The 27,441-nt window shown below is 33.7% G+C and overlaps 3 protein-coding genes across 5 annotated transcripts; 2 read left to right on the top strand and 1 right to left on the bottom strand.

The window, feature by feature from the left end:
* The first annotated feature begins 8,299 nt into the window (after positions 1-8,299).
* On the top strand, positions 8,300-8,648 carry LOC121263224 (defensin-like protein 19). Its single transcript, XM_041166055.1, has 2 exons — positions 8,300-8,378; positions 8,482-8,648. The coding sequence occupies exons 1-2, from the start codon at positions 8,300-8,302 to the stop codon at positions 8,646-8,648; spliced, it is 246 nt and encodes an 81-aa protein (XP_041021989.1).
* A 5,994-nt stretch (positions 8,649-14,642) lies between these two features.
* On the top strand, positions 14,643-19,145 carry LOC121262907 (glucose-1-phosphate adenylyltransferase large subunit, chloroplastic/amyloplastic-like). Of its 3 annotated transcripts, none has more exons than XM_041165601.1 (14): positions 14,643-15,534; positions 15,651-15,764; positions 15,998-16,171; positions 16,351-16,443; positions 16,525-16,608; positions 16,698-16,753; positions 16,868-16,961; positions 17,067-17,252; positions 17,397-17,483; positions 17,881-17,967; positions 18,044-18,148; positions 18,379-18,485; positions 18,667-18,727; positions 18,850-19,145. In XM_041165601.1, exons 1-14 carry the CDS (start codon positions 15,298-15,300, stop codon positions 18,949-18,951), a joined length of 1,587 nt encoding a protein of 528 aa, XP_041021535.1. In that variant the 5' UTR covers positions 14,643-15,297; the 3' UTR covers positions 18,952-19,145. The 3 variants fall into 3 exon arrangements, with proteins under 3 accessions (XP_041021535.1, XP_041021536.1, XP_041021534.1); XM_041165602.1 differs by having other exon boundaries at positions 15,642-15,764; positions 18,083-18,148; XM_041165600.1 differs by having other exon boundaries at positions 14,644-15,534; positions 15,642-15,764.
* On the bottom strand, positions 19,023-25,992 carry LOC121263217 (auxilin-like protein 1). The gene is given in 9 exon segments (XM_041166048.1): positions 19,023-19,609; positions 20,167-20,343; positions 20,871-20,960; positions 21,060-21,125; positions 21,214-21,311; positions 21,443-21,521; positions 21,624-23,516; positions 23,519-24,707; positions 25,465-25,992. Coding segments are annotated over 9 exon segments (3,993 nt in total). The 5' UTR covers positions 25,830-25,992; the 3' UTR covers positions 19,023-19,573.
* Positions 25,993-27,441: the final 1,449 nt, after the last annotated feature.

Raw genomic sequence — 27,441 nt, 5'->3', positions numbered from 1 at the left:
CTTATGCTCTCCACGACTGCATGAAACATTACTCTTAACTATATATGTATGCATCTTGGTCTTGTTGTTGTTATACATCACTATCTCGACTATCTATCTTTTTATTTCCTTTAATATTGTATTAGTAGTTTTTCATTTTAAGTTTCCTGACTAAATAGGAAAATACTCTAGTTCCAAATGGATTATATAAAATTAATTTTATAAATTGACGTGGGTTGATGTGGCTCGTCAGATTTTAAATTTATTTTTATTATAAAGTAAATATAACAGATCAAATGAAACTATAATAATTTATGTAATTCTTTTTGTAGACGTAGTACTCCTCCACTAAATATATATCTACAAAATTTTAAAATCAATATTACAAAGATCCTCTTGTTTATAAGCATAATTTTCCTTTTTTTTTTATGGACAAATTAGATTAATGAAATCAAAAGGTATATTTAAGGTGGATAAAATGATGGGCGCGATACAAACTTTTTTTAGAGAAAAAAGCAAGGCTAAACTAATCTCAATGGAAAATGATAGTATACCTTCCTTATTTTGTCTAACATTTTAACTGTTTATATATTTAATTTTTTTTGTTAAATAATTAAGAAAGTGATTATTAATGTATTGATATTTTTTTTATTTTTTTAAAATATTTAAAGATGTTTAAAAAATATTTAAATAAATAAATAGAATTTAGCCTAATAGCACACTCAATAGTAGGAGTAGCAATATGTGACACGACCCGTTAACCCAATATGAACACGACACGATAAAAATAGGTTAGAGTTTACTCTTAACGAATTCGGGTCAAAACAGGTTGATAACGGGTCAACCCGTTATGACCCGTTAAGAAAGTTAAAGTTACAATTATACCCTTATACCTAAAAAATAAAATTGTTGGGATTTTAATTTCGATATTTTTATTATTTGGATTGTAATTTTGGACTTATAGTTAGTTTTATATTTTTTATAGATATTGTGATTTTAATATTTATATAAAATTATGCTAAACTTAACTAGATAAAATGGGTTAATTTTGAGTCTGTTTCAATCTATTTATATAAACGGATCAAAACGGGTTGACACGATACAATCCGTTATGTTAATGGATTGTGTTAGGATTTGACATTTTGACACGATAAGCTTAACGGGTCGAGTTAGGATTGACCTATATAGTATAATATACATATCTTGACACAATACAAATACACCCCTACTTAATAATCACTGCTGAGTGACACCCTAGCCGTACTCAAACTTAATATATATAAAAAAAAGAAAAAAAAAAAAAAAAAAAAAAAAAAAAAGGTCTCTTTTAAAAGTGAGCACAGATAGTGTTACTCAAGTACTACTCTGCTGCACACATTGACATCTGTCAACATTCAACACTCTGATTGACTCTAAAGTATCTCTCCCAGTAAGAACTAACAAGCTTCTAGCAATGGATAGGCTTCAAAGTTAATATTGTTTTAAAAAATACTTTATATTACATAAAAGTAATCTCATAAATTAAAATAATTTTATATAATTTATTAGATTATAAAATTATTTTTTTTATAAAATAGATCTAACGAATCATATAAAACTACGTCAATTTGTAAAATTACTTTTGTGTAATCTCTATATGATTATAGCAATCCTCTATTATTTATGGACAATTTGGATATTACACAAGCACATAAAAGATCAAGAACAAAGAATTGGGTAGTATTCCAATTTTAGAGTCTCGCAGCCGTTTGAAAAAGGTGCATTTACAATCGTTTGGATCCTTAATTCCTCTCAATTCATCTCAATTCATCATTATAATTTTTTTAAATTTCAATACAAAATATAATAAACAATTCAACTTTTCAAATCCCAAAATAATAATAATATTAAAAAATAATATTTTAATAATATTTTATCTTTTTAACTCAACTCAACTCAACTCATTTTAACATCCAAACGCAACAATAATTTACTACCGAGCTCAACGTGGAAAGCATACTTGCATTGGCTGATTGTAAAATGGATTGTATAATAATTGTAAAAAGTATTGTACTTTTATATATATATATATATATATATATATATATATATATATATATATATACCAGTAAAGGGCAAACACGTGCATTGCACGTGTGCCCAATTGCATAAATATAAAAAATATTTTTAAAAATAAGATTTTTTTGTAAAAATATGTAATAAAAAAAATAGATTAATATATATAATTATGAAATGTAATAGTCTTATCTATATTTTAAGATTTTCTCATTGATCATAAAAAATATCACATATACCATCCGTAAAATATTCATGACTGCAGATCTAAAAGCGACTATTGGAGTTAATGTGCTATCACCATAAGTTTCTAAATAAACTTGATATCTAATAATAGTAAATAAATTATTACTTATTGATATTAACAATTAATATATTAATTATAACATAAAACATTCTCATTTTTCCATATTCAGTTCTTTTGTTGCAATTTTTACATGACATGTAATAAAATAGTTGATGTAATAAAATTTAAGTATATGCACAGTCTAAAATCTAAAACACAAACACAAGATTTATCAAAATATTGTTCTTCAAAAAGTAAATACGACAAAATATCTTAAGATTTGGGCTTCACTCTTTTCTCTAGATTATAATCTTTATCTCGATTGTGACGACGTTTGAAATCCTTTATATCGTTGAGTATCTCTGTGATACTCTGGTCAATTGTTTCAAAACATTCCAAGATGGAGGGCTTGGGCGAGCTTATAATCATTTTAGGCACAATCCTTTCCGGAGGACTTGCTGTCATTTTGTAATTTTCTATCGAGATTTTTTAATCCTGTTATAACTTTTATTATTCCGGATGGGAGGAAATAGTAGTGAAAACTACCACAGTGAGATTTCGAGAAATTTTAATAAGTAAACAAACAACATACCACAGATATCATAGGCATATAAACACAAATAAATGTATGGACATGTATGCACGACATAAAACTTTGAGTGTATGCATCATGATCTTTTCTTATAAAAATAATATTTATCATCTTATTTTTAAATCACTTTTTTTTTCTTCTATTTTTCTTTTTGCAACTATAAATGGACAGATTTATCTCTATATTTTTTAAATTTTTTATTGTTTACAATACATATTATATACATGATTTGCATAATGTTTATAACTATAATACAACAACTTACAAGAACCAAGTTACAACTTTGAGATGTATGCAACCGACTTTTATAATCGTCTAGCATCCCAACCGAGCTATCAAAGTAGCTGAATGGATTTTGCTCCTGATCTTTGCCGTGTCTATTCATACCAGAGTTCGACACGTTGGTTGAATGAATAGCTATATACATTTTAGATCTAAAGTGTATTTTGAAGTGTATGATATGATTATATAGCTATTCATTCAGTCAACCTGTGGAACTTTGGTGTGAATAAACATGGCGAAAATCAAGAGTAAAACTCATTCAGCTGCTTTGATACCTAGGTTGGGATGCTTGACTATTATAAAAGTCGATCATATACATATTAAAGTTGTGACTTAGTTCTTTTAAATTATTGTATTATAGTTGTAAACATTATACAAATCATGTGTAATATGTATTGTAAAAAATAAAAAAATTCTAAAAATATAGACATAAATTTGTCATTTTATAGTTAAAATTTTTATGTTATGGTTATTAAGTAGCCAATCTGAATCCTAAGTTGAATTATGAGATGTTAATATTATTTTTTCATGAGATGTGGAGATTTATTTGTTTGTGACATATATGTTTATTGTCTTAAACCTGAAATCTTAGATGTTTTGAAATAATAACAAATGTAATGAGTAAAATAATAGATCTACAGATTTAAAAAACACAAAAAAAATTAAAATTGTTCCAAAAAAAATAAAAACTGAACCGCAACAAACAATCAACATTTTAAATTTAACAACATGCATTGTTCTAAAGTCACAACACAACTCAAAAGTTCATATCCTTCATCTTCATTTCATCCCAACCAACCTCTAATCTCCATATCGTTTCATCATTTGTCATTTGTTATGGCAAATTATTGACATTGCATGAATTTAACAGACAAATCTAAGAATTAACCAATAATGTATTAGACATATAAATATGGCATATGAATAAATAAAATAAATATTACATAATAAATATAAAAAACATACTTTAAATAAAAACTATAAAAAAAACAAGAGTACCAGAAAGTAAAGTAGAGGACAAACAAAAGTACATTGCTAAGTGCTAACTAATTTAATTATACACAAATAATTTTATACAGATTATATTAAATGAATTAAATGAGATGGTATATCTTAAAATAAAACAAATATATTAAAAGAAATTAATATGATCAGAAAAAGAAATATTCATACAACAAGAATACAATGTGAACAATTTATTTTGACTATAGGTGCATTTATATAAATAAATAAAAAATTGAATAACATTTTCTTAAATGATGTAGAAGAGAACATACCAGCAAGTAGACAAGGAGTAAAAGAACAGTGGAAATAGAGCAAATTGACAACAACTGAAACAAGGAACAGTTAAGTAAGAACAAAAGTAGCAAATTTGTAAAAAAAAAAAAAAATACATTAGAAAATATTATATTTATATTAATAAAATATATATTTTTACTTTACGAAAATTTATAATTATATTAATAAAACTATTATTATTAAACTCACAGAATCATTGAAAACGGCACTGTTATGAGCAAAAAGCCGCCCAATTCATTCCATCCCAATTCAAAAATGGTACCGTTTTCATTAAGAGGAAACCCTAATTCTACATTCACTACTATAAATACATCCTTACTCGAGTCTGCCTCCATTTCGTCCATTCCAGAGTGTTCTTCCCGTCCACTTCTCTCCCTTTCTTTCTTTTTCTCATCTTTCTTCTTTTCCTCCTCTCGCCTCTTTCCTCTACGTCTAATCTCTCTCTCGCAACTCGTCTCTCTTCTTCTTGCATCTCTCTCTCAGCGTTTCTTTTATTTCTCATCTTTTTCTTTTCTTTCTCTCGCCTCTTCTCTCTCCGTCTAATATCTCTCACAGCTCCTCTCTCTTGTTCCTGTCGATCTCTACATCTTCTCTCAACAGAGAAACAAAATCACCACCTTTGTTTTCCGAAATCTTAGGAATCTGAAACTCCATCTTTCAGATCTAAGGAATTTTCTTCTTGTTTCTTTTCTTTGATATGTATTGGTTTGATCTGTTTTTTCTTTCTCTGTGGTGGTTTATTTATTTCACATAATTTTTTTTTTGAGAACGCATAGATCTGAGATTTTTTTTCTCACATTTCATTTTTTTTTTGTCCCATGGGTTGCTGTGGCGAATATTTTGTGCAGAAGCATTTTTTTTTTTTTACAGATGCTTATATAGATCTCTAGATTTGTAAAAATTGTCATCTCTGTTTTCCTTTTTATTTTCTGATTTTTTCCAAGTTTCTGAAACTCTACTAATTTGAAGCTCCATCTTTCAGATTGGGGTTTTTTTTTCTTTTTTTTTTTAATAATTTTGTTCTTTCGCTTGATGTGTGCTGGTTTGTTCTTCTTGGTTTGTTTTCTCTCTTTTTTTGTGATCGTTACTTCACTTCGTGTAAATAGTTTTTTCTCGACCGACACAAATTTTAGATTCTATCTTCTGATTTTTATTTTGGTTGCAGGTCTATTTTTTTTTTTTTTTTTGAAATGTATGAAGATCTCTAGATCTGTTCTTCGAATCTATCGCTGCGATCGTTTTTTGTTGGCAGGTATTTTTTTTCTCAATAGACATAATAATGTATTCCTTTGATTTTCTTTTTTTTATTTGCTATTTTGTTTTATTTTTGTGTTTTGGGTTGCAGTGTTTTTTTTTTTTTTTTGTTGAAGAGTTTTTTTTCCAAATTCCTACAAATTTGTAGATCTGTTCTGCTCATTTAAAAATGTTAATATTTCCTTATTTTGTTTTTATATATTTTTTAATAGCTGTATTTTTAACAACTATCGTTTTCGTCTTATTTTGGGTTGTAGTGATGATTTCTTTCGTTGAAGGCCCTTTTGTCGTTAATATTTCCTTAATATTTCTTTAACTTGCATATGTAGCAACTATCTGATAAATGGTTTGTAGTTTGCATTTTAGGGATGGCCATATGTAGTTTTATTCTTTTAGTTTGTAGTTTATAATTTTTTAAGTTGCATGTGTAGCAACTATCTCATAAACACTTCATAGTTTGCATTTTAGCATCTGTCTATATGAGAATTTTATTTTATAAGTTTTAGAGATGATCGTATGAAGTTTTATTCTTTTAGTTTGTAGTTTGTAAAGTTTTAATGTGCATGTGTAGCAACTATCTGATAAATACTATACGGTTTGTAGTTTAGGTAGTTTGCAGCTTGTAACTTTTTAATTTGGAAGTTTGTGGTTTGGATTTTAACACATCTGTTTAGATGAGAACTTTATTTTATACGTTTTAGGTAATTATTCATCTGTTTATAAATATTGAGTGCTATATATAAACAGAGTGAGTGCATCTATATATATTATATAACATTTCATCTATATATTGCATATAAAAAATGACCCACTCTGTTTACAGATATTGTTTTTGTTTTTTATAGCTGTAATTTCTAGTTTTTACATTATTAGTCGTACCTAGATTTTTTTTTTACTTCCAATTTCTGCTTTCTTTGTCACGTAAATGTTTACTATGTTATGAATTTACGTTATAATTTTAAATTGTAAGTATTTGGTCTAAAATAATCCAAGCTATTTTCTTTTTTAGTTTGAAATTTAATTACATGTGTACTATTTCATTAAAGCATAGAAAAGTTCATAGTCAACCGAGCACAAATACAAACTGAAAGATACCTAGTTGATTTCGAAATTCACAACTAAATTTAGATTTGTTATTCCAAATATTAATGTAACTTTTTATTGTTGTTCTTTCGTTTTGACTATTTTTTATTTATTTATTTCTAACAATTAATTATTACATATAAATAAATAACTGAATAAATAGTCAGAAATATTTAGTTTAGAATAATGAACATAAAAGAAGGGAATAATCAACATAAGAAGACTTACTTGTGAAACCGAAAAACTGAGAGGCAAATTTAAAACCCAGAGCAGAGAGACATATTTGTGAGTAACGTTGTAATGCGATGAGTCTATTTATAGTAAATAACCAAGTGACAAATGGTGAAAGCAGCGAATTAGAAAAAAAATCTGAATCTGATAAGAGTAAAACTGTAGCAAATAAAGAAGATGAATATTATTTTTATTCGTAGCAGAAAGCGGTGGAAGCGGTGGAAAACACTAAAAGCAAAAATCACAATCTGCAAAAAAAAAAAAAATGCTGTTAAAATTAAGAGGAAAAAATTATTCTCATACGAGCGGTGGGAAAAGATCAGAGAAGAAAAATCTAGAAGAAAAAAATCTAGATGGAAGCGGCGGCAAGATAAGAGAAAAAAAGAAACGGTGAGAAGATGGGAGAGAAAAAATCCAGAATCTTACAGAAGCTATGCGAAAGATATGGAAGGCCAAAAAAAAAAAAAGAGATAAAATTATAAAATTGGAAACAGAAGAAAACAAAAATCTTGGATAGAAAGGGGAAATAAATATAAAAGTAAGGGCAAAAATGGAAATAGTAATATGTGACTGCAGAATCCAATGATAGAAGGGGAAGACAAATATAAAAGTAGGGGTAATTCTGGAAAAAAAGTATTGCACGAAAAAAGGAGGACATCAACGGAAAATGAACAGAAAAGCAGGGGTAAAAAGGGTGAAAAAAATCAAAGAAATGACATAAACGAGAACAAATATAAAAAGCAGGAATAAAAATGGAAAAAAATAAACCAAGAGGTGGGACACAAAGGGAAAACAAATGTAAAAGGAGGGGCAAAAAGGGAAAAAATAATGAACGAAGAGCTGTCTGCTTATTGACGTTTATTATATATAAGATATACATATATACACACATATGTATATTGTATTTCAATATTTTGAAGGAGGAGCTCTTTAGACAATGCAAAAATTGCGTCAACACCCACAAAGAAATACAGGTTCTTAACTGGCTTGGGATGACAAAGTTCATGAAACCTACACAGCCACATGAAACCTACACAGCTCTTCTATGGTTTCCATTTTTAGCTAAGTTTGCTCGCATTCATATAAACGAAGTGAAGATTATCCTCATGAAACTAGTAGGGAAAAAAGGAAGGATATTTAGACACAAAAATGCTATAAATATCAGCTAACTACATGACCAAGGAGTACTTCATCGACCCCGGCCTTCTTTCCACTATCTAGAAAAAACAAAACCAGATATGGCTAAGCAGCTTGGTCGCCAATTACTATCTTATGTTCTCATCTTCCTTCTACTTCTTCTCCTTCTATCCAGTGGTAGTCATCGTCATCTCTATAGATTTTTCATGATGCACCCTGTAATCATTTTATTTGGGATGAATTACAGATCCTGATCATAACTTACTTGTGTTTGGGCATGCAGAGATAGCAATGGTGGAAGCAAAACTGTGTGAGAAGCGTAGCAAAACGTGGTCAGGGTTCTGTGCGCCAACTCCAGAAACCGCAGGCGTCAATTCGGAGCGTGCACAACACGGAGCTTGTCATGCCCAATTCCCAGGATTTGCTTGCTTCTGTTACTTCAAATGTTGATCTAAGTTTCATGCAGTAAAGTCTGCTCTTTAGCTTCAAGTTCCATAATAAACTGATTGTATATTATGCTGCTCACTTGATCAATATGCCTATTAAAGTTAGGTGATCCTCGGTTCATGAAGAGTGCGAAAAAAAGATATTTTCAAGTTAAAGAAAGATTCAGAAGTGAGTACTACTCCACTACAAAAATAAATGTTAGGATATAAATGCAAGCTTGGAAGTATATAATTCACAAATGTATTCTTAATAAATAAACCCAGAAAATACAATGAGATGCAGAGGTGTGGATCCTCAATTGGTCAGGGTTTTGTGAAATCTCCGGTAACAGTGAGTACTGTCACAGCAAAGGAGCTAGCTAGGGTGATGCAAGGATTTTGTCACTTAACAGGTACAAATCCTAGGGTCTTGTAAAACCCTGTTAACTCATCATGAGCATGATATATACCACTACTGCCACTGCCGCTTATGTCTTGCCCTGCCAAATATCCAAAATGTCTAAAGAGAAAGGCTTTCCTAACAGAAGCTGCATCTACTTAAAAGAATAAATAAAGAGAGGAAGCAATTTGCAAATTGAGTAACGGGTAAAGTGATGCCTTTGAAGTTTGAAGTCCATGTCAAAATCTTGTTCATGCTCTCAGAAGAATATAACTCAGATTTGAGAACAAAGAATTAATTGGCTATTTTTCAAAAGTTAATGAGAGGTTGAAACCGCATTGTAACGTCGGAGCAACCCCCATCTAAAATTATCCGCATGCTCCATCTCTTAGCTGTTTCACAACTTAATAAACGGACCATCAGATTGTACGAGTAAGGATGAGGAAGGAAACGACCCTAATAAAGATAACTGCAATTATTCATCAGCAAGACAAGAAAACTAAAATGTAGTTCGACACCGTAGGTAAAACCCATACATTTCCACGAACAGATTAAATGCAATTCACTCAGTACATAATGGGTATCAACCATCAACAATATTTCCTATTTCGTATGCCGGGAAATGCTATTTAGAAAAAAAAAAAAAATAAAAAAAAAAAAAAAAAAAAAAAAAAAAAAAGATTTCTTTTGCAATTCTCCAGGTTACAGCGAAAAGGTAAGTACTGCGAGTTGTTTATATACTTCTTCTTGCGGCTTGCGTCCTTTAACCGAAATGGGTTTGCGCTTAGTAGGGAGCACAATCTCACCTTTGAGCACGGGGATCTCCATGATCTGAGAGAGCTCTCCATACTTCTTGCGGAACTTCTCTACCTGGTAGAAGGGGTGGTTGCTGGACCACACGTAGACGGTGTGGTCCTTCTGGGTCCCGACAGTGGTCATCACTAGCGCACCGTTGCAGTACACCTTGGCGTCCTCGTGGAACTCCGGGTGTATGACAGTATGTCCTTCTTCCTGCACGTCATAACAGACCGGTAATTATCTAATACTCTCCTGAAAGGAAAAAAAAATAAGGAGAAAAGGGTTAATTCAACGACAAAACTGAAGCAAACGAGTGCTATGGTAAGTTTTGAAGCAGCCTTGATGACAGAGGTGTGAAGAAGGGCAGGGCTTTACCAGGAGGAGTGGGTTGTTTAGGATCAGCGCCATTTTCTGGTCTGTGTTTACTGTGGAAATGGGAGATGTCGAAAGCGGTGGGCTCAGGGTTTTAGGTCAAATGGGTTCCAAGTTTCAAAACCAACAAGTAAGCAATCCATGCTTTGGACCTATTCTGTTCTTTTGGGCCATGAGCTTTTATTAGGCGGACCACTTCTGTTACTTTATATACTTAAAGGACTTGTGGGCGTCTGTCTATATGCTTTGAAAATGTGATTTGCAAATTGCAAGTGATAACCACAGTCGACATATAATATTAAAAAAAAAAACTCAAAATTTTAAATTTTAACCACTATGGCAAATTAACTCCTGTTATGTTAGCGATGTCAAAAAAAAAACTCTTATTATGTTAGCGAAGTGGCTGTTGTGTTCTCCCTCTTCTACACTGACTTACAAGTAGAAAGACTTATATGGATTTAGACGACAAATTAAGTTTTAGTGTGTGTATATATATATATATACAGGTCATGGAATTGACATAAAGCCAAGTTCATCTAACTCGGATTATAAATGGTAAAAGAAAGGCACAAAAAACCAATGTCATAAGTAGGAACGACATGTATACAACGTCCCCATGTGTAATTTGTCTTCTAGGCGTTCTGTTCTTTGTCCCCAATTATTTATTATTATGCACTTGGTTTTTAGTTATTATCTTCTTTTGGCAACTTGGAACTCTTTCCATTTGATGACACTTCGATCCGTGTCCTATTTTTTGTGGTTCTGAATCTCTGATACCACGGAGTTCCATGCGATTTGGCAGGCAGGCATTCTCATCCATGCGTTTGTGAAACAAAACCTTTGATCAGCTAGAGGCCCACCCCACCCACTCTCTCTCATAAATTCACATATCCAACCTACGCCCTCCTACGTACATATTATATATATTTGTGGCTATATTCACTGAGAGAGAGACAGAGAGTTCTGTTGCAGACTGAATAAGACGTATCACATGTTGTTTCAAATTCTGTACCGCAAACATGCGTCATTCTGGCCACCCTCAAATGTAGCATATACATGGAAAATTATACTATTTGAGTTTATTTCTTTAATTTGACCGTTTATATATTTTATTTTATATTTTAATATTTTTTTATATAATAATTAAGAAAGTGATTATTAATATATTATTTTTTTTTTTTTATTCACACATATTTAAAAATTGTTAAAACTAAAAAGTAAAAAAAAAAATATATAATTTGAATTAGAGGCACACGAGTGGATAAACTTGGATAGCATAATAGCACTGCTCATACATGATTGACAATGATCTTTTCCCTTTGTCCTCAAGTATTTTAGAACATTTTGCCCTCTCGACTATACTACTTTAATTTGTCCCAAGAAATGTGTCGTGAAAAATTTTATGCAAAACAAGGTTGGATCCAACAGGATAGGCGCCATTTTCTGGAGAATTTTATGTATCAATCACTATTTATTTTCACACCTCACATTTATAATTTATTTTTATAAAATGTGGGGATATTTTTTATAAAATGTGTGATATTTTTTATAAGATAGTGAATAGTAGTTGATGAGAAGAATTTTTTAAAATATTTCTAATAAAATTACTCTGATCACATGTACAGGTGCTTTTTAAATTACTCAGAATAGTGCCTGGGTATGAGCATTGTTTATTTTGGTTCAACTTAGTTGAGGTTTTTTCGTTTTAATAGGTCCCAGATGCTTTTTAAATCTGTTATTTTAGAAGTCAAATTTCTTGCCTTTACCAACATTTTTAGTGCCTTAGGTGCAGCATTTCCATTTGCTTTTATTTGAGCTTTGAAGGAGAACGTACTGTCAAGTTTCAAGCTTTTGTTCGTGGAAGAAGCATTAGACATTTTGATCTAGGGCTTGAAGTGAATAAAAAGTGCAGTCTGATAAGCCTCTCATAATTCTTTTTGTTGTCTCTGCGTGTAGTAAATTAGTGACTATGGGTATCATTTATTAGTTTATATCATATGAGACATTCTTTCTGCTAGGATTTTTTTTCCACAAATATGTCTACAACTTGACTATAAAGGCCATCATGTTCAAGCACTTTGGCTTGGGGGAATTTTTTTATTTTAAATTGAATTAAGAACATTAATTGATAGGCAGTTTGGGTGTTATTTATTTTAGACTTTTTTTTTCCGATGTATACTATATTTCCTTGATGAACTATAACTATATGTTGTTTGCATAATATCATACTTTCAATGCTTAGAAATGGTGTTCAAATGCTCAATCACATTAGACGAAGGGAGAAGCGGAACCTCATGTTTTCATGATCTGTGATAATCAGATTCATCCTTCTACAAATATGTGATGTTGCTCTGTCTGTGGGTTGTCCGAAAGTAAGGGAGGATTGCTCGTAGGGATGGAGAAAGCAAAGACCGAGATAAAGTGTATAAAACGTAGCGTTTCATTTGTACATATGAAATAACGGGTACGCGAGGGTCCTCTGCAAGGTGCAAATAGACTTCTTCTATTATTATTATTTGTTGTTTATTTTTTGAGCTGTTGTTGTCACCCAAATGATTTAACAAAAATCTAGGAGGGTGGGCCGACGTTAACAAAGAACATTGACGATCCACGTGGTTTGTCATGTTATTGAGAGTAGCCGTCGAAAATATCAGCCTCAACCTGAACCTTCCCAAGTCTCCATGGGCCACCTGGTTCCATCCCAAGTATCTTCTTCTTTTCCATTTCATCACAGGTCGCTTTCTCTTTAGAACGACAACGGACAACCAAAGAAATGTCGTCGCAGCGTGGCACTTCAAAGAAAATCATAAAGAAATCTACGGAACACAACCGTACAGATCGACCAAACTTTGTTTGTTTTTAGCCGTACGTCTCCATCATTGTCCGTCCCAGAGTCAAATTATTATTTTTTTTTTATTGTTTTTAGAGAATCTGCAGTAACATCCTTCGATTTTACAACTGTGACTTGTGATTTTTAATAAAAATAAATTAATAGCATACTCACACACACTCACTGTTAAAATTCTAAATGGCTAAAATTAATGAAAAATTAATTCCTGATTTATATCAATTTATCTCATTTTATTATTATAATTTTTTAAAATTTTTATATAAAATATAAAAAATAATTTTATTTTTTCAAATTTTAAAATAATAATAATAAAAAATAATATTTTAACAATATTTTTTATCTAAAATCATTTCAACTTATCTTTGAATCCAAACGGAACCTAAGTTTTATTCATATTGGGCAATGGACACATGCCACGTTTCTGTGGAGCTATGTCATGACCTTGCAATATTATGAAACCTTATATGTGAACTTTATACTTTGTTTTTCTTAAAAATATGACATAGATGAAGCATTAAAAACATAAATTAATTCACATCTAATCAGACAACTAAACTGTGGATCTATTGGTATAGATTTTTTTTTTTCCCTCAAGTTTTCACTTACCAAAACCAAAACGCTTAGATAAAACAGGACTTCCTCACTCTAAACACTAGTTTTATACTTATCTATTATAATAGATGGCTTAAAACAATTATTGTATGTTAGAATTTCTTAGAATTTAGTGTTTTTGCAAGAGCTTTGGTTTCGGGATTTATATGAAGGAGGATCATTATACATATTTGATAAAAGTAACATGATAATCCAATTGCCTTAACAGATTATCTAGTGTTTATTTTCTAATCTTAAGACTTAAAATAATAGAAATTAAATATAAAATACGAAATGAATATCATAATATCAGATATAATATATTATATAATGTGAATCTTAGTAGTAATACGCACCTAATAGTTTATAACCTCTTCCCAAATCCCACGTTAATGTGATTGCCGTCCATTGGCTTTGGAAGCTAGCTCCGGCCTCCTAAATCATATCTATCTTGCTTCACGTGGGGCGTGTCTTGAAATTCGTACCTGATCTCCGCGCTAATCTTTCAATGGCAAACAAATATATAGTTTTAAATAAATTAAATAAAAAATTACAATTTTTTTCTAACTCCCGTTTAGATGTTGAGATGAGTTGAATTCTTTACTAATAATAGATAGAGTTTAGATATTGAAATGAATTTTGTAAGATCCACTTAAGATAATTTTAAATGTGTTTAGATATTAAGATAGATTTAAATATATTTATAGAAAATTAAAAAAAATTGTTGGTCTCGTATGTGAAGTGTTGATTTGAAAAAAGTTATAAATTTTATATAAAGAAATTTTAAATTAAATAATACTTAATGATTTATAAATTAATTATTTAGATATTAAACCCAACTGAAAATTAAATTTAACTAGTTGATCATATGTTCTAACTTCTAACTTCCAAAGGGGACTTAAAGAAATGCACATGATTTATAACTTATGTCAGGAAAAAGAAAATTACAGAACAGTCGTACGGCGAGGTAGAAGGAGTTTCACCTTTGTAAAGAAAGTCTTTTCAGAATGCCACTGCAGAGAAGTCCATAGCAACCGTAGGATTTGGAATCAGTGGAGTTAAGAGTTGGAAAAAATACAGAGGAGAGTGGAAATATTAAAAGATTGCGACTCTTCCCGGTTTTCTCGTGACTGCCTACGAGCCAATAAAGCTAGTTTCACTACTTATCTTCCCCATCATCATCGGCATTAGAAAAAAAATCTCTATTCTGTGTGTGATTCTTTTCCTGCTTCGCTTCAACATCATTCCTTGTTAGCGTTGAAAAGAAAATGTTCTCTGTATTTTGTGATCTGATCCGCCATTGATCACGCACTTAACACTCTCTGAGCTTTGCCAAAATAAGCCCTCGATTCGATCACATTTCTTTACTGCCCATTTGGTGGTCCGAGCGGCCTCTATCAAAATTTCGTTCTTTTTGGCTTCTGGGTGCTTCCGATTCTTCGTTTTCAGGCTGCTTCTTCTTGATCCGGTCAGTGTTGGGTTCGTTACTTTTGATGTGGTTTGTGGTGGTCAAAGGTTGGGAGTTGGGACCTCAGTGAGAGTGGTTTCGATTTTCCTTAAGACAGTGGTTTTGGTATTTCCTTAGCTTCAGCATTCCTGGACTTTGCACCCTAGACCGCTGTCCTAAATAAATAGTCATCTTGGTTTCTAGCTGGGTCCGCCATGGATTCTTGCTGTGCGACACTGAAGACCAATGCTCATCCTGTCAAAGTTGGCAGAAGAGGAGTTAGGAATATAGGTACGGGTTTTTGGGGTGAGAGTATTCTGGGGAGCCTAAAGAGCAGGGACTTGAGTGCACAATTCTTAAAGAGCTCGAAAAGTGAAAGCAGCAGGGTTACTAAACTTAAGCCGGTTGTTGTCTGCTCTGCTCTCGCTTCAGATATCAATAAAGAGGCCATGGTAAGCGAATTCCATGCAATTTCACTCAAATCAAATTGTGAGCTAGTTCATTTTTTAAGTGGCAGTGTTACTAGACTCTCACTGTAGCATTAAAATTATGATCTCAGTCATTTCAGGCACCGATTTTTGAGATGCCAAGAGCAGACCCGAAAAGTGTAGCTTCTATCATACTGGGTGGAGGTGCTGGAACTCGCTTATTTCCTCTCACAAGCAAAAGAGCCAAGCCGGCGGTGAGATATCGCTTCTAGGAGGCAGCACTTTGTGATTTTGAGATGTCAATATCACAAATTACCACTCCATATTTTATTTATTTCTCTTTTTCTTGTTTTATGATTCGGCTGCTATGGAACAGATTGTATGGTAGCAGTAACTAAGAGCAAGATGATAATAATTTTTGAGTGCTGATTATGAAGTTGAATATGATCTCATGATGGGATTTATGATAATCTGTTATGATCTTTAGGTTCCGATTGGAGGGTATTACAGGCTAATCGATATCCCGATGAGTAATTGCATCAACAGTGGCATAAAGAAGATATTCATATTAACGCAGTTTAACTCGTTTTCCCTCAACCGTCACCTTGCCCGCACATATAATTTTGGGAATGGTGGTAGTTTTGGAGATGGGTTTGTGGAGGTAAGATGATCAAGGCAAATAAAATCCTTGAGAGTTGTCATGTTCTATGGAAATGCATACAACCTGATACCTTCAATTTGTCATTTAGAAATCAGAATCATTCGACAAAGTACAACAGGAATTATAGTGACTACTAAATGTCCTTCAATAAATTAAGGCTAATGTAAATGGACAAACAGGTTTTGGCTGCCACTCAAACACCAGGAGAAGCAGGGAAGAGATGGTTCCAAGGAACAGCAGATGCCGTGAGGCAATTTATATGGGTCTTTGAGGTGAGTGATTATGATTTTGCTTTAATGCTCAACATTAAACACCCATAATAATACTTTTTTGTCTTTTGTTTGATTGTGCAGGATGCAAAGAACAAGAGTATAGAGCATATATTGATACTGTCTGGTGATCACCTCTATCGGATGGACTATATGGATTTTGTGCAGGTAATATTTAACTACCTACTGGTGGAATACTTCATCTAATACTTGGTTGCATCTTTTAACAATTCTGCTTATTGATGGAGCTCCTGCAGAAACATATTGACACAAACGCTGATATTACAGTTTCATGTGTGCCCATGGATGAGAGGTATCTCTGATGCATTATCTGTCACAGTTTAATCTACACACACAACACACTAACACACCAGATCTACAGATTCAGTTCCTGGTTAGATATTTATCCTTTAATGTTGTATTGCAGCCGTGCATCAGATTATGGACTCATGAAAATTGACAGCACAGGACGTATTATTCAATTCTCTGAGAAACCAAAGGGCCCTGACCTAAAAGCAATGGTAAGAAAATCTACTTCACTTTTGTTGTTTGACCTTATTTTAGCTTTCTTTCTACCTTTCCATTCTCTTTAATTGGTTATTTTCTCTCACACATTTGTGCTGCAGCAAGTTAACACCACTCTTCTAGGGCTTTCTGAGCAAGATGCCGGGAAATACCCATACATTGCATCAATGGGTGTCTATGTATTTAAAACCGATGTCCTACTAAAGCTGTTGAGATGGAGATATCCTTCATGCAACGACTTTGGCTCTGAAATTATTCCATCAGCTGTGATGGAGCACAATGTCCAAGTAGGATAGAACTAACTAGCTGAGTTTCTGTATTTTTTATGTCATTTTTATGGTTTTGAATTTCCTGTGCTAACATTCGTGATCCATGTAAGCAATATTTTAGCATGGTAATCCCTGATTTTCTTGGTGCATTTTCATTGTCAGGCATATTTATTCAATGATTATTGGGAGGACATCGGAACTATAAAGTCTTTTTTTGATGCCAACTTGGCCATGACATTGACAGAACAGGTTGGTGCGAGTTTCTCCCAAGTGACATATTTCGATATATATTCTTCGCAACAATAAATATTATAGATGAATCACTGTTGGATATCATGAAACACTATATTCGGATTGTTTGGTCATTGTTGTGTGCTCGGAATATACAGTAAAAGGATTCTGTCTGACAAATTGGAGTGATCTAGAGAATATCCTGTTAAAAGGTAGGCAAGAACTTCAGTAATGATCCATTAAAAAATAAAAAGTATATATGCATAGGGAAAAAGTATCATGTGTTCATTATTAACAAGAAGTTCTGCATATCACACCCGGGCTAGAAATTTGGGATTTGGAAATTGTTTCTTTAGTCCCCACAAATGAGAAAATGACTCTGAACTGATCATAATCATATGGTTCCTCCTTGCAGCCTCCAAAGTTTGAATTCTATGATCCAAAGACACCTTTCTACACATCTCCTAGATTCTTGCCTCCTACCAAAGTTGACAAATGCAGGGTATGATCATAAGCTTAAATTGGTATCTGAGATTGGCTTGCTTCTTGTGTCTCATAGCTTAAATTGGTTCTTCCAGATTCAGGATGCAATTGTTTCCCACGGTTGCTTCTTGCAGGAATGCAGCATTCAGCACTCCATAGTCGGTGTGCGCTCACGTTTAGAGTACGGTGTAGAACTTAAGGTGAGGAAACATATTTTATGCCCAATTCCACCTCTTTGAAGTCGTAGGTTTTGTGGTCTGTTGTGCAATTGGCTTCAAAATATTTGGATTCTGATTATACTCATGCATATTCAAGTGAGATTGGTCAGTTAACGGCTCCCTCAGACTTCAAGATGGTGTGATTTAGGAGCTTGACTAACTTCATTTTCTGACTGAACAATGATTATATCTGGTTACGTATTGGTTTCCAGGATACCATGATGATGGGTGCAGATTACTACCAAACAGAATCTGAAATTGCATCTCTGCTCGCGGAGGGAAAGGTTCCAATTGGTGTTGGACAGAACACCAAAATCAGGTGAGGTCTTATGGGGGTGTAAACCTCTCTCTCTCTCTCTCTCTCTCTCTCTCTCTCCCCCCCCCCCCCCCCCTCCTTAAAACTTGTGTTGATTGATATCCAAACATTTAATGCTTTGTCCTAAAGTTTAGAACAATATGCCTAACCAGTTACCTAATATCTGATGTCAAACTTCTTGAAGGAATTGCATAATTGATAAGAATGCCAAGATAGGAAGAAATGTGGTCATAGCAAATGGTGATGTAAGTGCAGATTTCTAAGATCTTCAAATTATAGAAAAACATCAAGCCATCCAACTTATTGGAGAATGGTGTTTTAAACTGTTCATCAACACACTATTAAAGGATGTTCTCTGACTTCTCAGGGTGTTCAAGAAGCAGATAGACCGAATGAAGGATTTTACATACGATCAGGGATCACAGTCATACTGAAGAATGCAACAATAAAGGATGGAACATTAATTTAACAATTTTCAGATCGAAGGGCTTCTTTATCAGATTTTGAGCCGGTGTTGCATGAGCAAGAGCAGACAGACAGTAAGTTTAATACTCGGCAATAAACATTAGCAGGAATACTCCTATATATGTAAATTACAAGTTTAATATATGTATGTAAGAAGGCCAGCTAGTTCCTGAATAAAAGAAATTGCTTTTCGGTTTATTAATTAGTTAATTTCTCGGCTTAATAAATAAGCCTCATGCTGTTTTCATTTATACTCTCTTGGATGAACAAAACTCGTTTCAAAGAGATTATTCATCTTACAACTTGAATTTCACCTTTTAGCTACTGAACGAGATAGTTTGTGGCCTGCACTTCCTCTCTTCTCAAAGTGACTTTTGGTTCATGGCATGTTTTCAGTTGCATCCTTCACTTGCATTTTTGGCTTTGGCTGCCTGAACGGTCCTGACTTGTCTGCATTCTGTGAACAGCAAATGTTTTCTCAACTACTTCACATTTGATGCTATTTCAAGGTGTTCCAGCTTTAAAGCTTGTGTCCATAATTTGGCCGGATGGGCAAAAATGGATACTATTTGTTTATTTATTGTATTACTTGGCTTAGGTGGCCAAAAAAATACACCAGTCCCTATCTACCATTCTTCCACATTGAATCTATTCCAAGCTTCCTGGAGATAAAAAAGACAAAATAATATGGGTTAGCATCAGGCTTATTAGGAGGATCTGGATAAATAAGAGAACAAAATGAAGAGAAAGATGTCCATGCAAGGCTCATGTCCCAATCTCATAATCTGGTCTAAAAAGTATGAAGTGTAAATGAGACATGGAAGAATTGAAATATTAGATCAAAAGGCATATCTATAGCAACATTTATATCTTCTTACAGTTCACAGCTCGGAGTGCTCAAGTACATAATTACATGAAAATATGATTTGATATGAGATTAAACTACTGATTGCACCATCCCTAGTGGATGGGGTGAAAGGATGCGAGGCACTAATCATGATCATTTTTGGGGTACACTGTTGAGCATCAGTCAATGAAGGCAAATGACAACCAACACATTTTGGCAGTTTCTTTTCCACTTGAATTTTATGTTAATGGTAGTTTTGATCCAGTTCTTACACCTAATCAAGGACTAAGCGCAAACCCTCCTCCAGGGCGAACTGGTCCAAGCTTAGTTCCTACACCGAATAATAATGCACGGACAATATCAGGGACGCACCTTTAGAAGATCAAAAACCTTTTCACAAATGTACTTTTGCTCGATATTTGCACCCCGCTGCTGCAACTTGTCAGGATGAACAAAAAGAGTAGCTTTACGGTAAGCTTTCTTTACAGCACTAGTTGTAGTGATATCTGTAAGAGGTATTGGCTGCCAACCACTGTCGGGCCCAAGGATCTGCCAGTACAAAACATCCAGTTAAATTGTACAGATAGAAGTGATCGAGTTAATGGCAACTGAAGTAAACCTTGGACTTTATTCTCAGTATCAAATCTATATATAAAAACAGTCAATTATCACTGCAATATAGCATCCATAGCTTTATCAATGCACTATATAGGATTTGTACAACATAGAATAATTTATGTGTCTCTTCGTCTCTTCCCCGTATATTTCCTAGTTATGATTTTTTTTTCCGGCTTGTTGGTTATGAAGACATCTCCAATCGATGGTGTTGATGTCCAAGGGAATTTTAACTTTTCCATCTTATCGGCATTCTCCAAGGAAAAAAAATGTAATACTTCAATAGGAAAAGGTTTTATATATCTATTAGACTATGGATTTATTAACGGCGGGCAGATGCCCAGTCAATAAGTCCACAAGATCCAAAGTTATGCCATCCTACAAAAAAGTCAAGATTATAGAAGTACAAAGCATAGAGATATGAATTTCTTATAAAACATAAGTACAAGGCTCACACATACATATTGTAGTGTCGAAAGCAGTGCCCTCAGGTTCCATTCCTTCCCGCTTGACCACCTTTTGACATCAGCATCAAGTGACACTGCTAATCTCTGTCACAAAAATGATGTTCAGATAGTAAGACGAGACCCCAGGTGTTGTCCTGGGCTGTAAATGCATGAACTTCTTTAACTTAATAGAACTGATCGTACATTTCTTTCTGCTTGCTCCTTCTGTGCAAGAACATCCCGCATATTCTTCTCTGCAAGAGCTTTTGCCTGAAGGAAACCAGAAAAAGCATGAACCAAGCTTGTTACATGCTAGAGCACCTGTATGTGTAAACCTAAACAAAAATAGGACGCATACCACACGTTCCGCTACTCTTTCATGCATCTCAGACCTTGCTATACACCTCTGAGCTGATTCATCATTAGTTCCATCAAATCTCTCAGTGGAGTGGGGAGCTTCATTAAACAAATATAAATTGCTCAGAAATCGGCCATCAGCAAGTAGAGTTTAATCCTCATTTTGATTAATAAGTAAAGATATATCAAATGCTCTAAAAGGGTGGTGGGGCAAGGGGGCAAGCACTCACAGTATGACACATCACCATGACTTGAAGAGTTGGGGTATTTCGTATTGCTGGTAGAACTCGAGCCTTTATGATGTGGATCCTGCAGGAATTTCAGTTAACTATTAATTTTCCATGCAATAAGCCATTGGACAAGCTTCATGGGAAAGGTCAAGTGAGAAACATGTTTAACAGACAAACGCACATGTGGTGAAAAGCTCTGCCTCCTTCCATTATCTTTTGATGCACCAGACAGTTTCTCATCAACGTACTTTTCAGCCTGGTGTCTTGCCTTGAAGGCAGCCTTCTTGAAAATTGCTCTTTCTAGGGCACGTACTCGAGCCTCTACAGTTGCTCTCTCTACAGCAGCACGTTCAGCTTTAAGTCTGGCTTTGATAGCAGCTTTCTCAGCTGGCGACTTTTCATTAACCGCAGAAGTCTTTGCTAACTTTTCTCGTGCCTCTGCTGTCACCTTTTGACGAGCTTCAGCAGCAGCCCTTTCAGCCCTCTCTCTAACCTCAGCAAATGCCCTTTCACGAGCCTCGTGGATGGCTCTTTCAACAGCAATCTTCTCTCTTTCTCTTTCTCTCTCTTGCGCTTCATCTATGTTTTTAAAGTGTTCCTCTTCCGTTTCCACATCCTTTTGCTCGGTAGTATTGCTTTCCTTCTCTTCCATTGTCAGGGTCGATTGATGAGTCCCATTTTTTTCTGTGATCTGGGCTATTTTGATCTCTTGAGCTGTTTCCAGCCTATTTCCTTCCCCTTGGAACATGCTGGGAAGCTGAACTGCTTTCATCTTGTTCCCATCATCAACCCATCTCCCCTCATGAGAAGAGGTAGAATTATTTCCATCTTCTTCGGGATCTGCTTTCACCTTGTTCCCATAAATACATTTTTCCTTGTGAGAAGACATGGTACAATTCCCATCTTCTTCCTGACATCTAGCAAATTCAACTTCCTTGACAGTCATATTCCCCAGTTCAGGAGCCGATTCTTCAATGTTCCCTGCCAGATTGAAGGCTATTTTGTGTTCTTCTTCATGTTGGTAGTTTTGCTGTAGCCCACTCATGTCAGTTTTAACAAAGTTTACCCTTTCTGAGTCAAAACCAACTGTATCTATCACATCTTCCATTTGCTGCTTTATCTCAGCTAGTCTGCAGGCATCTCGAGTAAAACCAACTGTTTCAAGTATCTCCTTATCTTCCGTGTCATTTTCCTCTTTAACTGCTGCTAAATCTTCCCCATTCTCTTTGTGTTCAAAGGAAGATGTATTTACTTCCATTGTACTTCCATTTTCTTCATGTGCAGGTGCCTCTGAAGTTACTTCCACATCCGTATCATTGTCTTTTTGTCTGCTGGCTTCATGATTTTTGCTTAGCTTCTCACTTCCATCCTGCTTAAATCCATCATCAATTGTCTCATGCTTGTCCTCATCATAAAGGGATTCTTCGGTCATTCTTACCTCAATTTCAACTTTAACACCTTCTGCCCTTTTTACATTCTCCTCCAGTTTAATGGAATCCTTATTTCCTTCAATTTTACTTCCATTCTCATCATGTGCAGGTACCTCAAACGTTACATCCACATTTCTATCATTTTCAATATGTCTACTCACTTTTTGATTTTCATTTAGGTCTTTACTTTCATCCTGCTTATATTGATCATCAGCAGTGTCAAGATTGTTTTCCTTGCAACTAAGAGCTTCTTGGGCCACTTTCAATCTTTTCTCGTCTACTGCAGTCTGATCAATGTCTGTTTGTATCTTCTCAGCTTCTATCCATTTGCAAGTCCCCTTTAGTCTTTTGTCTTTATCTTCAATCCTATAAACAACCCCTTTATGTAACATCTCATTTTCTCCAGCCTCTTGCAGCTTCTTATTTCCTTCCAAATCACCATTCACTTCAAGACTCTTCCCATTTTCTTTCTCATTGTGGATGTCATTAAATCTCGTCTCAATTACTAATTTCTCATGAACTTTGTCTAGCCTCTTTTCAGTGTCTTTTTCCCAGTGGGCATATTCTTGTTCCTTCTGAATGTCTTCCTCCTCACAATCATCTTTTCCTTGCTTTCCATTTTCTACCCACTCCTGAGGCTTCATCTGCCCTTGTGTTCTTCAGTTTTGACTGCAGCTTCAACTGTTCTTACATTCCTTTCAATTTCCTGCTTATGAGCCTCTTCAACTGCATTTGATCTCTCACTACTTTCTTCTGGCTTCTGAAAGCCTTCTTTCTTTGTGCTGTCAGTCTGTTTAAACTCTAGCATTACTTCATGTTTACCTGTGGTAACAGGTTCATAAAATTGTTCTTCTAAAGCTGCTTCAGTTCCCAAAGGTGACTTCCTGATCCCAAAGCCTACTGTGCGGCCCGTTCTCATCATATTTTGCTCCCCCGTACCTGCAAAAGCTTGCTCTGGAGCATCCTCCATCTCATACATCTCTGAATCCTTCTTCTCTTTATACCCCTTTGCCTTGTCTGTAGCTTTACCCTCCCTTCTCAGCTCAGTTTTGAGGCCATAATTAGAACTCAAATTGGCATGATTTTGAAGGCCTTCCTTCTTTCTTGCCATTGATTCTTTTGCAAATGCCATCTTGTCTTGTGCCTCCTTTATTGCTTTCCTCAAAGCAACCACAGAGGCGACGAAAAATGAGTTTGAATCTATGTCCTCATCAGAGTATGTTGGCGAAGAGACATGTCCAGTACCTTCAAAAAGAATTCCAGAAGCCCCAAACTTTGGAGCCATCAATTTCTCAGAATCACCCTTGCTACCACATGAATTGGACAGTGGGCTTGAAGATGGTGAAACTTTCAAAAAATGTCCATGGCCGTATTCACACGCACCAAATGGCATATCAATTGAATTGGACCCACACATACCATATTTATTTTGAAGTGCAACACCAACTTCACAGTTCTGTTCGCTAGCACCATAAGCAGGAAGCTCTGTCACAATTTTTGTGGGAGGAACACTATCTATTAGCCCATCGGTTAAATCATTCTTCAGATAAGCATCATTTACTGCAGAAGGTACCGGCTTGTGGCTTTCATTCATCTGCAAGGTAGTCATTTCATTGATTATGCACGTATAACCAGGAGCACCATGAAGCTGAGCCACTTGGGTTGTCTTATTTATTCCATTTTTGCCTCCATGTCTGATTTTAATGCGTGACTTGCTGAGCTTCTCCACAGCATCAAATGAATGATAAGATGCTTCATGTGAGTACATCTGATTTCTTTCTTGACAATCAGAAGGATCTGCCCCTTCAAAAGGGGATCCTCTTTCAGCTGGATTCCTACATGATAAAAATAGATATGACAATAACATAAGCTCAATGCTCAACCTCTAAAAGTTCAATTGATTTTAAAGAAAACTGTTTAATTCCTTTCAATGCCAAGGCCTTGGGCTATGCCTAGTTCTCATCAATAAAATTCTTATTCTTATTTAACACCAGACAATATCAACAGACCGGCAATCCCAAAAAGCCAGATACGACATCCATAAGATTTTCTGAGAATAACTGCTTCCATGATGGTATGGGTTTGGTTCCAAAACAAGGGAGGCTCTCTCAGAATTACGAGTAGTATAACATATGCCATAAAAGAAACTGAATTTTCCTCTCTCAGATTCCTCCTAAACAATTACAAACTAATAAAGTTCCCTAACATTAATCCAATCCCCTGGCGAACTGTACGAAAAGTTGTTGGAACTCGAATATCTATACGACGAAGTCCCTTCACATTCTCGACTACTTACGAATTACCTACTGGACCTCAAACGCTTCTTCATAACTCAAAGACCGAATTCCATACTTAATTTTGTTAGGTAAATAATAGATAATAAAATCTAGGATAAAGATCTTGAACTTCTAAAACCGACATCAATTTAGTAACACAAAAAAGTATGTTTTCCAATTTGTGCATTCCAAAATTTGCAGAGCTTATTTTCTCAGAACTTCCATTTCAGAGAATAACTCAGCAACTAAAGAAAGCTTGAAGTTTCACACTCAGACAAAAATACCGTCAACTAAAAGGCGAAGAGCGGGTTTATACCGCTCTTTATCAGAAAAACCATTTCTTGTCTTTGGCTCAGAAATAAGCTCCTCAAATGATAGGGAAAAATCTGATTCCCCAAAGGAACCGAAAACCTTTGAGTAATCGAGTTTTGAACTTGGAACATCCACCGAAACGTTGCTGTCATTCGGCGCAGGAACGTCAAGAAACGGAATCGAAGAACCTCGCGAGGCTTCGGAGCAAGTGAATATCTCACCGTAGTCTAGAACCCGGGACGATAAATTTGTAGCCCCAAACTGTGAGGTCGGAGCAGAGAAAGCGCCGTCGTACACAGTTTTTAAGCCAACGCTGTGGGCATTGGAGACTTTATTGGAGAGAGTAGAAGAGGAGGCTTGGTAGTCCATTATCAGGGTCCACGTACGTAAAGGTTTACGCACTTTGTTCCTCTTCCTCTTCTCTGTGTTCTTCCACTGCAGAAATTTCTCTGCAGAATCAGACACGAAGAAAGAATGCCAAGAAAAATGTGAAAGAAAGTGAGGGGAAAGAGATCGAACACCTACGTAACCGGATTTGAAAATAAATAAAATAAAAGAAAAATGATAGTCGGTGAGTCGGTAAGGGTAGGGATTTATACGAAAAAAATTAATTTTTTAATAATAATTTTTTTTTTTAAAATAATTACATAATATTTATACATTTCACAATTACATATAACATTACCTGTGAAATAATAACACCAAATTTATTTAAAAGTTTTTTTTTAACATATAGTCATTATTTTATAATATTTAATAATCACACTAAGTTTATAGTTGAAGTACACAAGACACATTCATAATATTTAATAATAATTTATAATTCGTTATTTTTTTATCTATCTTACTATTTATTTATTTATTTATTTATTATTAATTAAAATAAAAAAATAGTTCGGCTTTCAAATATTTGTATGTAGAAGTTAAATCTTTTCTTTCTATAAAGACTCAAAGAATAAGAAAGGATGAATTTCTATTTAGATAGAAAATATTATCTCTTAAATATTTATCTATAAAAAATATCAATAATAGTATACTTTTAGGATACGTTTAGAATTTAAACTCTTATCAACTCATCTCAACTAATCATTATAATTTTTTAAATTTTAACATAAAATATAATAAATAATTCAACTTTTTTAAATTTTAAAATAATAATAATATTAAAAAATAATATTTTAATAATATTTTATTATTTTAATTCAACTCAATTCGAGACAATCTTAAAATTTTAAATACAATATTTTGATTGCATTTATTAATTTATAAATTTATTTTTATATAATATTTTGTGTTACTTCTTATTATATAGCGACAAATCAGTTGCATATAATGATTGGGTTTTGGCTACATCGATGAAACTAATTAAATTTGGAAGTATTTGTCGCATCAAAAGCATAATTATGAAGGGAAGAGCAGCATCAAAAAGGATCGTGCCCTGGGGTGGGGCCCGTCGCTTCTTAAACATTGTTTTCTCTTAGATTTAGGTAATGACTCTGAAAAGTATTGTGAATATTTATAAATAATAATAATAAAATATTAATAAAATATTAAATAAATAAATAAATAATAATAATAAAATAAAAAATAATAATAAAAATATTTTAAATAATCTCATTACCCAAACACACTCTAACTACTCCCTCCTCTTCTATGAAAACTGACGTCACATTCCAAATTATTATCAATTTTCCACCTACCATTATTGATCCCTCATGTGACCATGTCTAATCCATTATTCTTATTTAAATTTCTATAATTAAAAATAATGAAATCAATAATTAAAAAATAATATACCTTCTTATAAAGTATTAAGTCGCAGAACCATTTTTTTTTTTAGTAGTTACACCTGGTACTTAAATGCATGGTTGACTAGAATGAGATGTAATAATTATATTTATAAGTCTCAAATGTTGAGTCTCTTACATATTCTATTTTTTTTTAATAAAAAAGTAAATTGCATCTCATTCTTGTCAACTAT

The sequence above is a fragment of the Juglans microcarpa x Juglans regia genome, chromosome 4S, assembly GCF_004785595.1.
Source record: "Juglans microcarpa x Juglans regia isolate MS1-56 chromosome 4S, Jm3101_v1.0, whole genome shotgun sequence".
Lineage (NCBI taxonomy): Eukaryota > Viridiplantae > Streptophyta > Magnoliopsida > Fagales > Juglandaceae > Juglans > Juglans microcarpa x Juglans regia.
Note: the sequence above shows the minus strand (reverse complement) of the source record. Positions and strands in the feature narration are given on the sequence as shown.

Bases quoted from the DNA above. Each gene is read 5' to 3' on its own strand.
- LOC121262907 (XM_041165600.1), top strand. From the start codon at position 15,298: ATGGATTCTTGCTGTGCGACACTGAAGACCAATGCTCATCCTGTCAAA. The intron at 17,253-17,396 runs GTAGGATAGAAC...TTTCATTGTCAG, and splicing joins TGATGGAGCACAATGTCCAA to GCATATTTATTCAATGATTA. The intron at 17,484-17,880 runs GTTGGTGCGAGT...TCCTCCTTGCAG, and splicing joins CCATGACATTGACAGAACAG to CCTCCAAAGTTTGAATTCTA.
- LOC121263224 (XM_041166055.1), top strand. From the start codon at position 8,300: ATGGCTAAGCAGCTTGGTCGCCAATTACTATCTTATGTTCTCATCTTC. The intron at 8,379-8,481 runs GTCATCGTCATC...TTGGGCATGCAG, and splicing joins TCTCCTTCTATCCAGTGGTA to AGATAGCAATGGTGGAAGCA.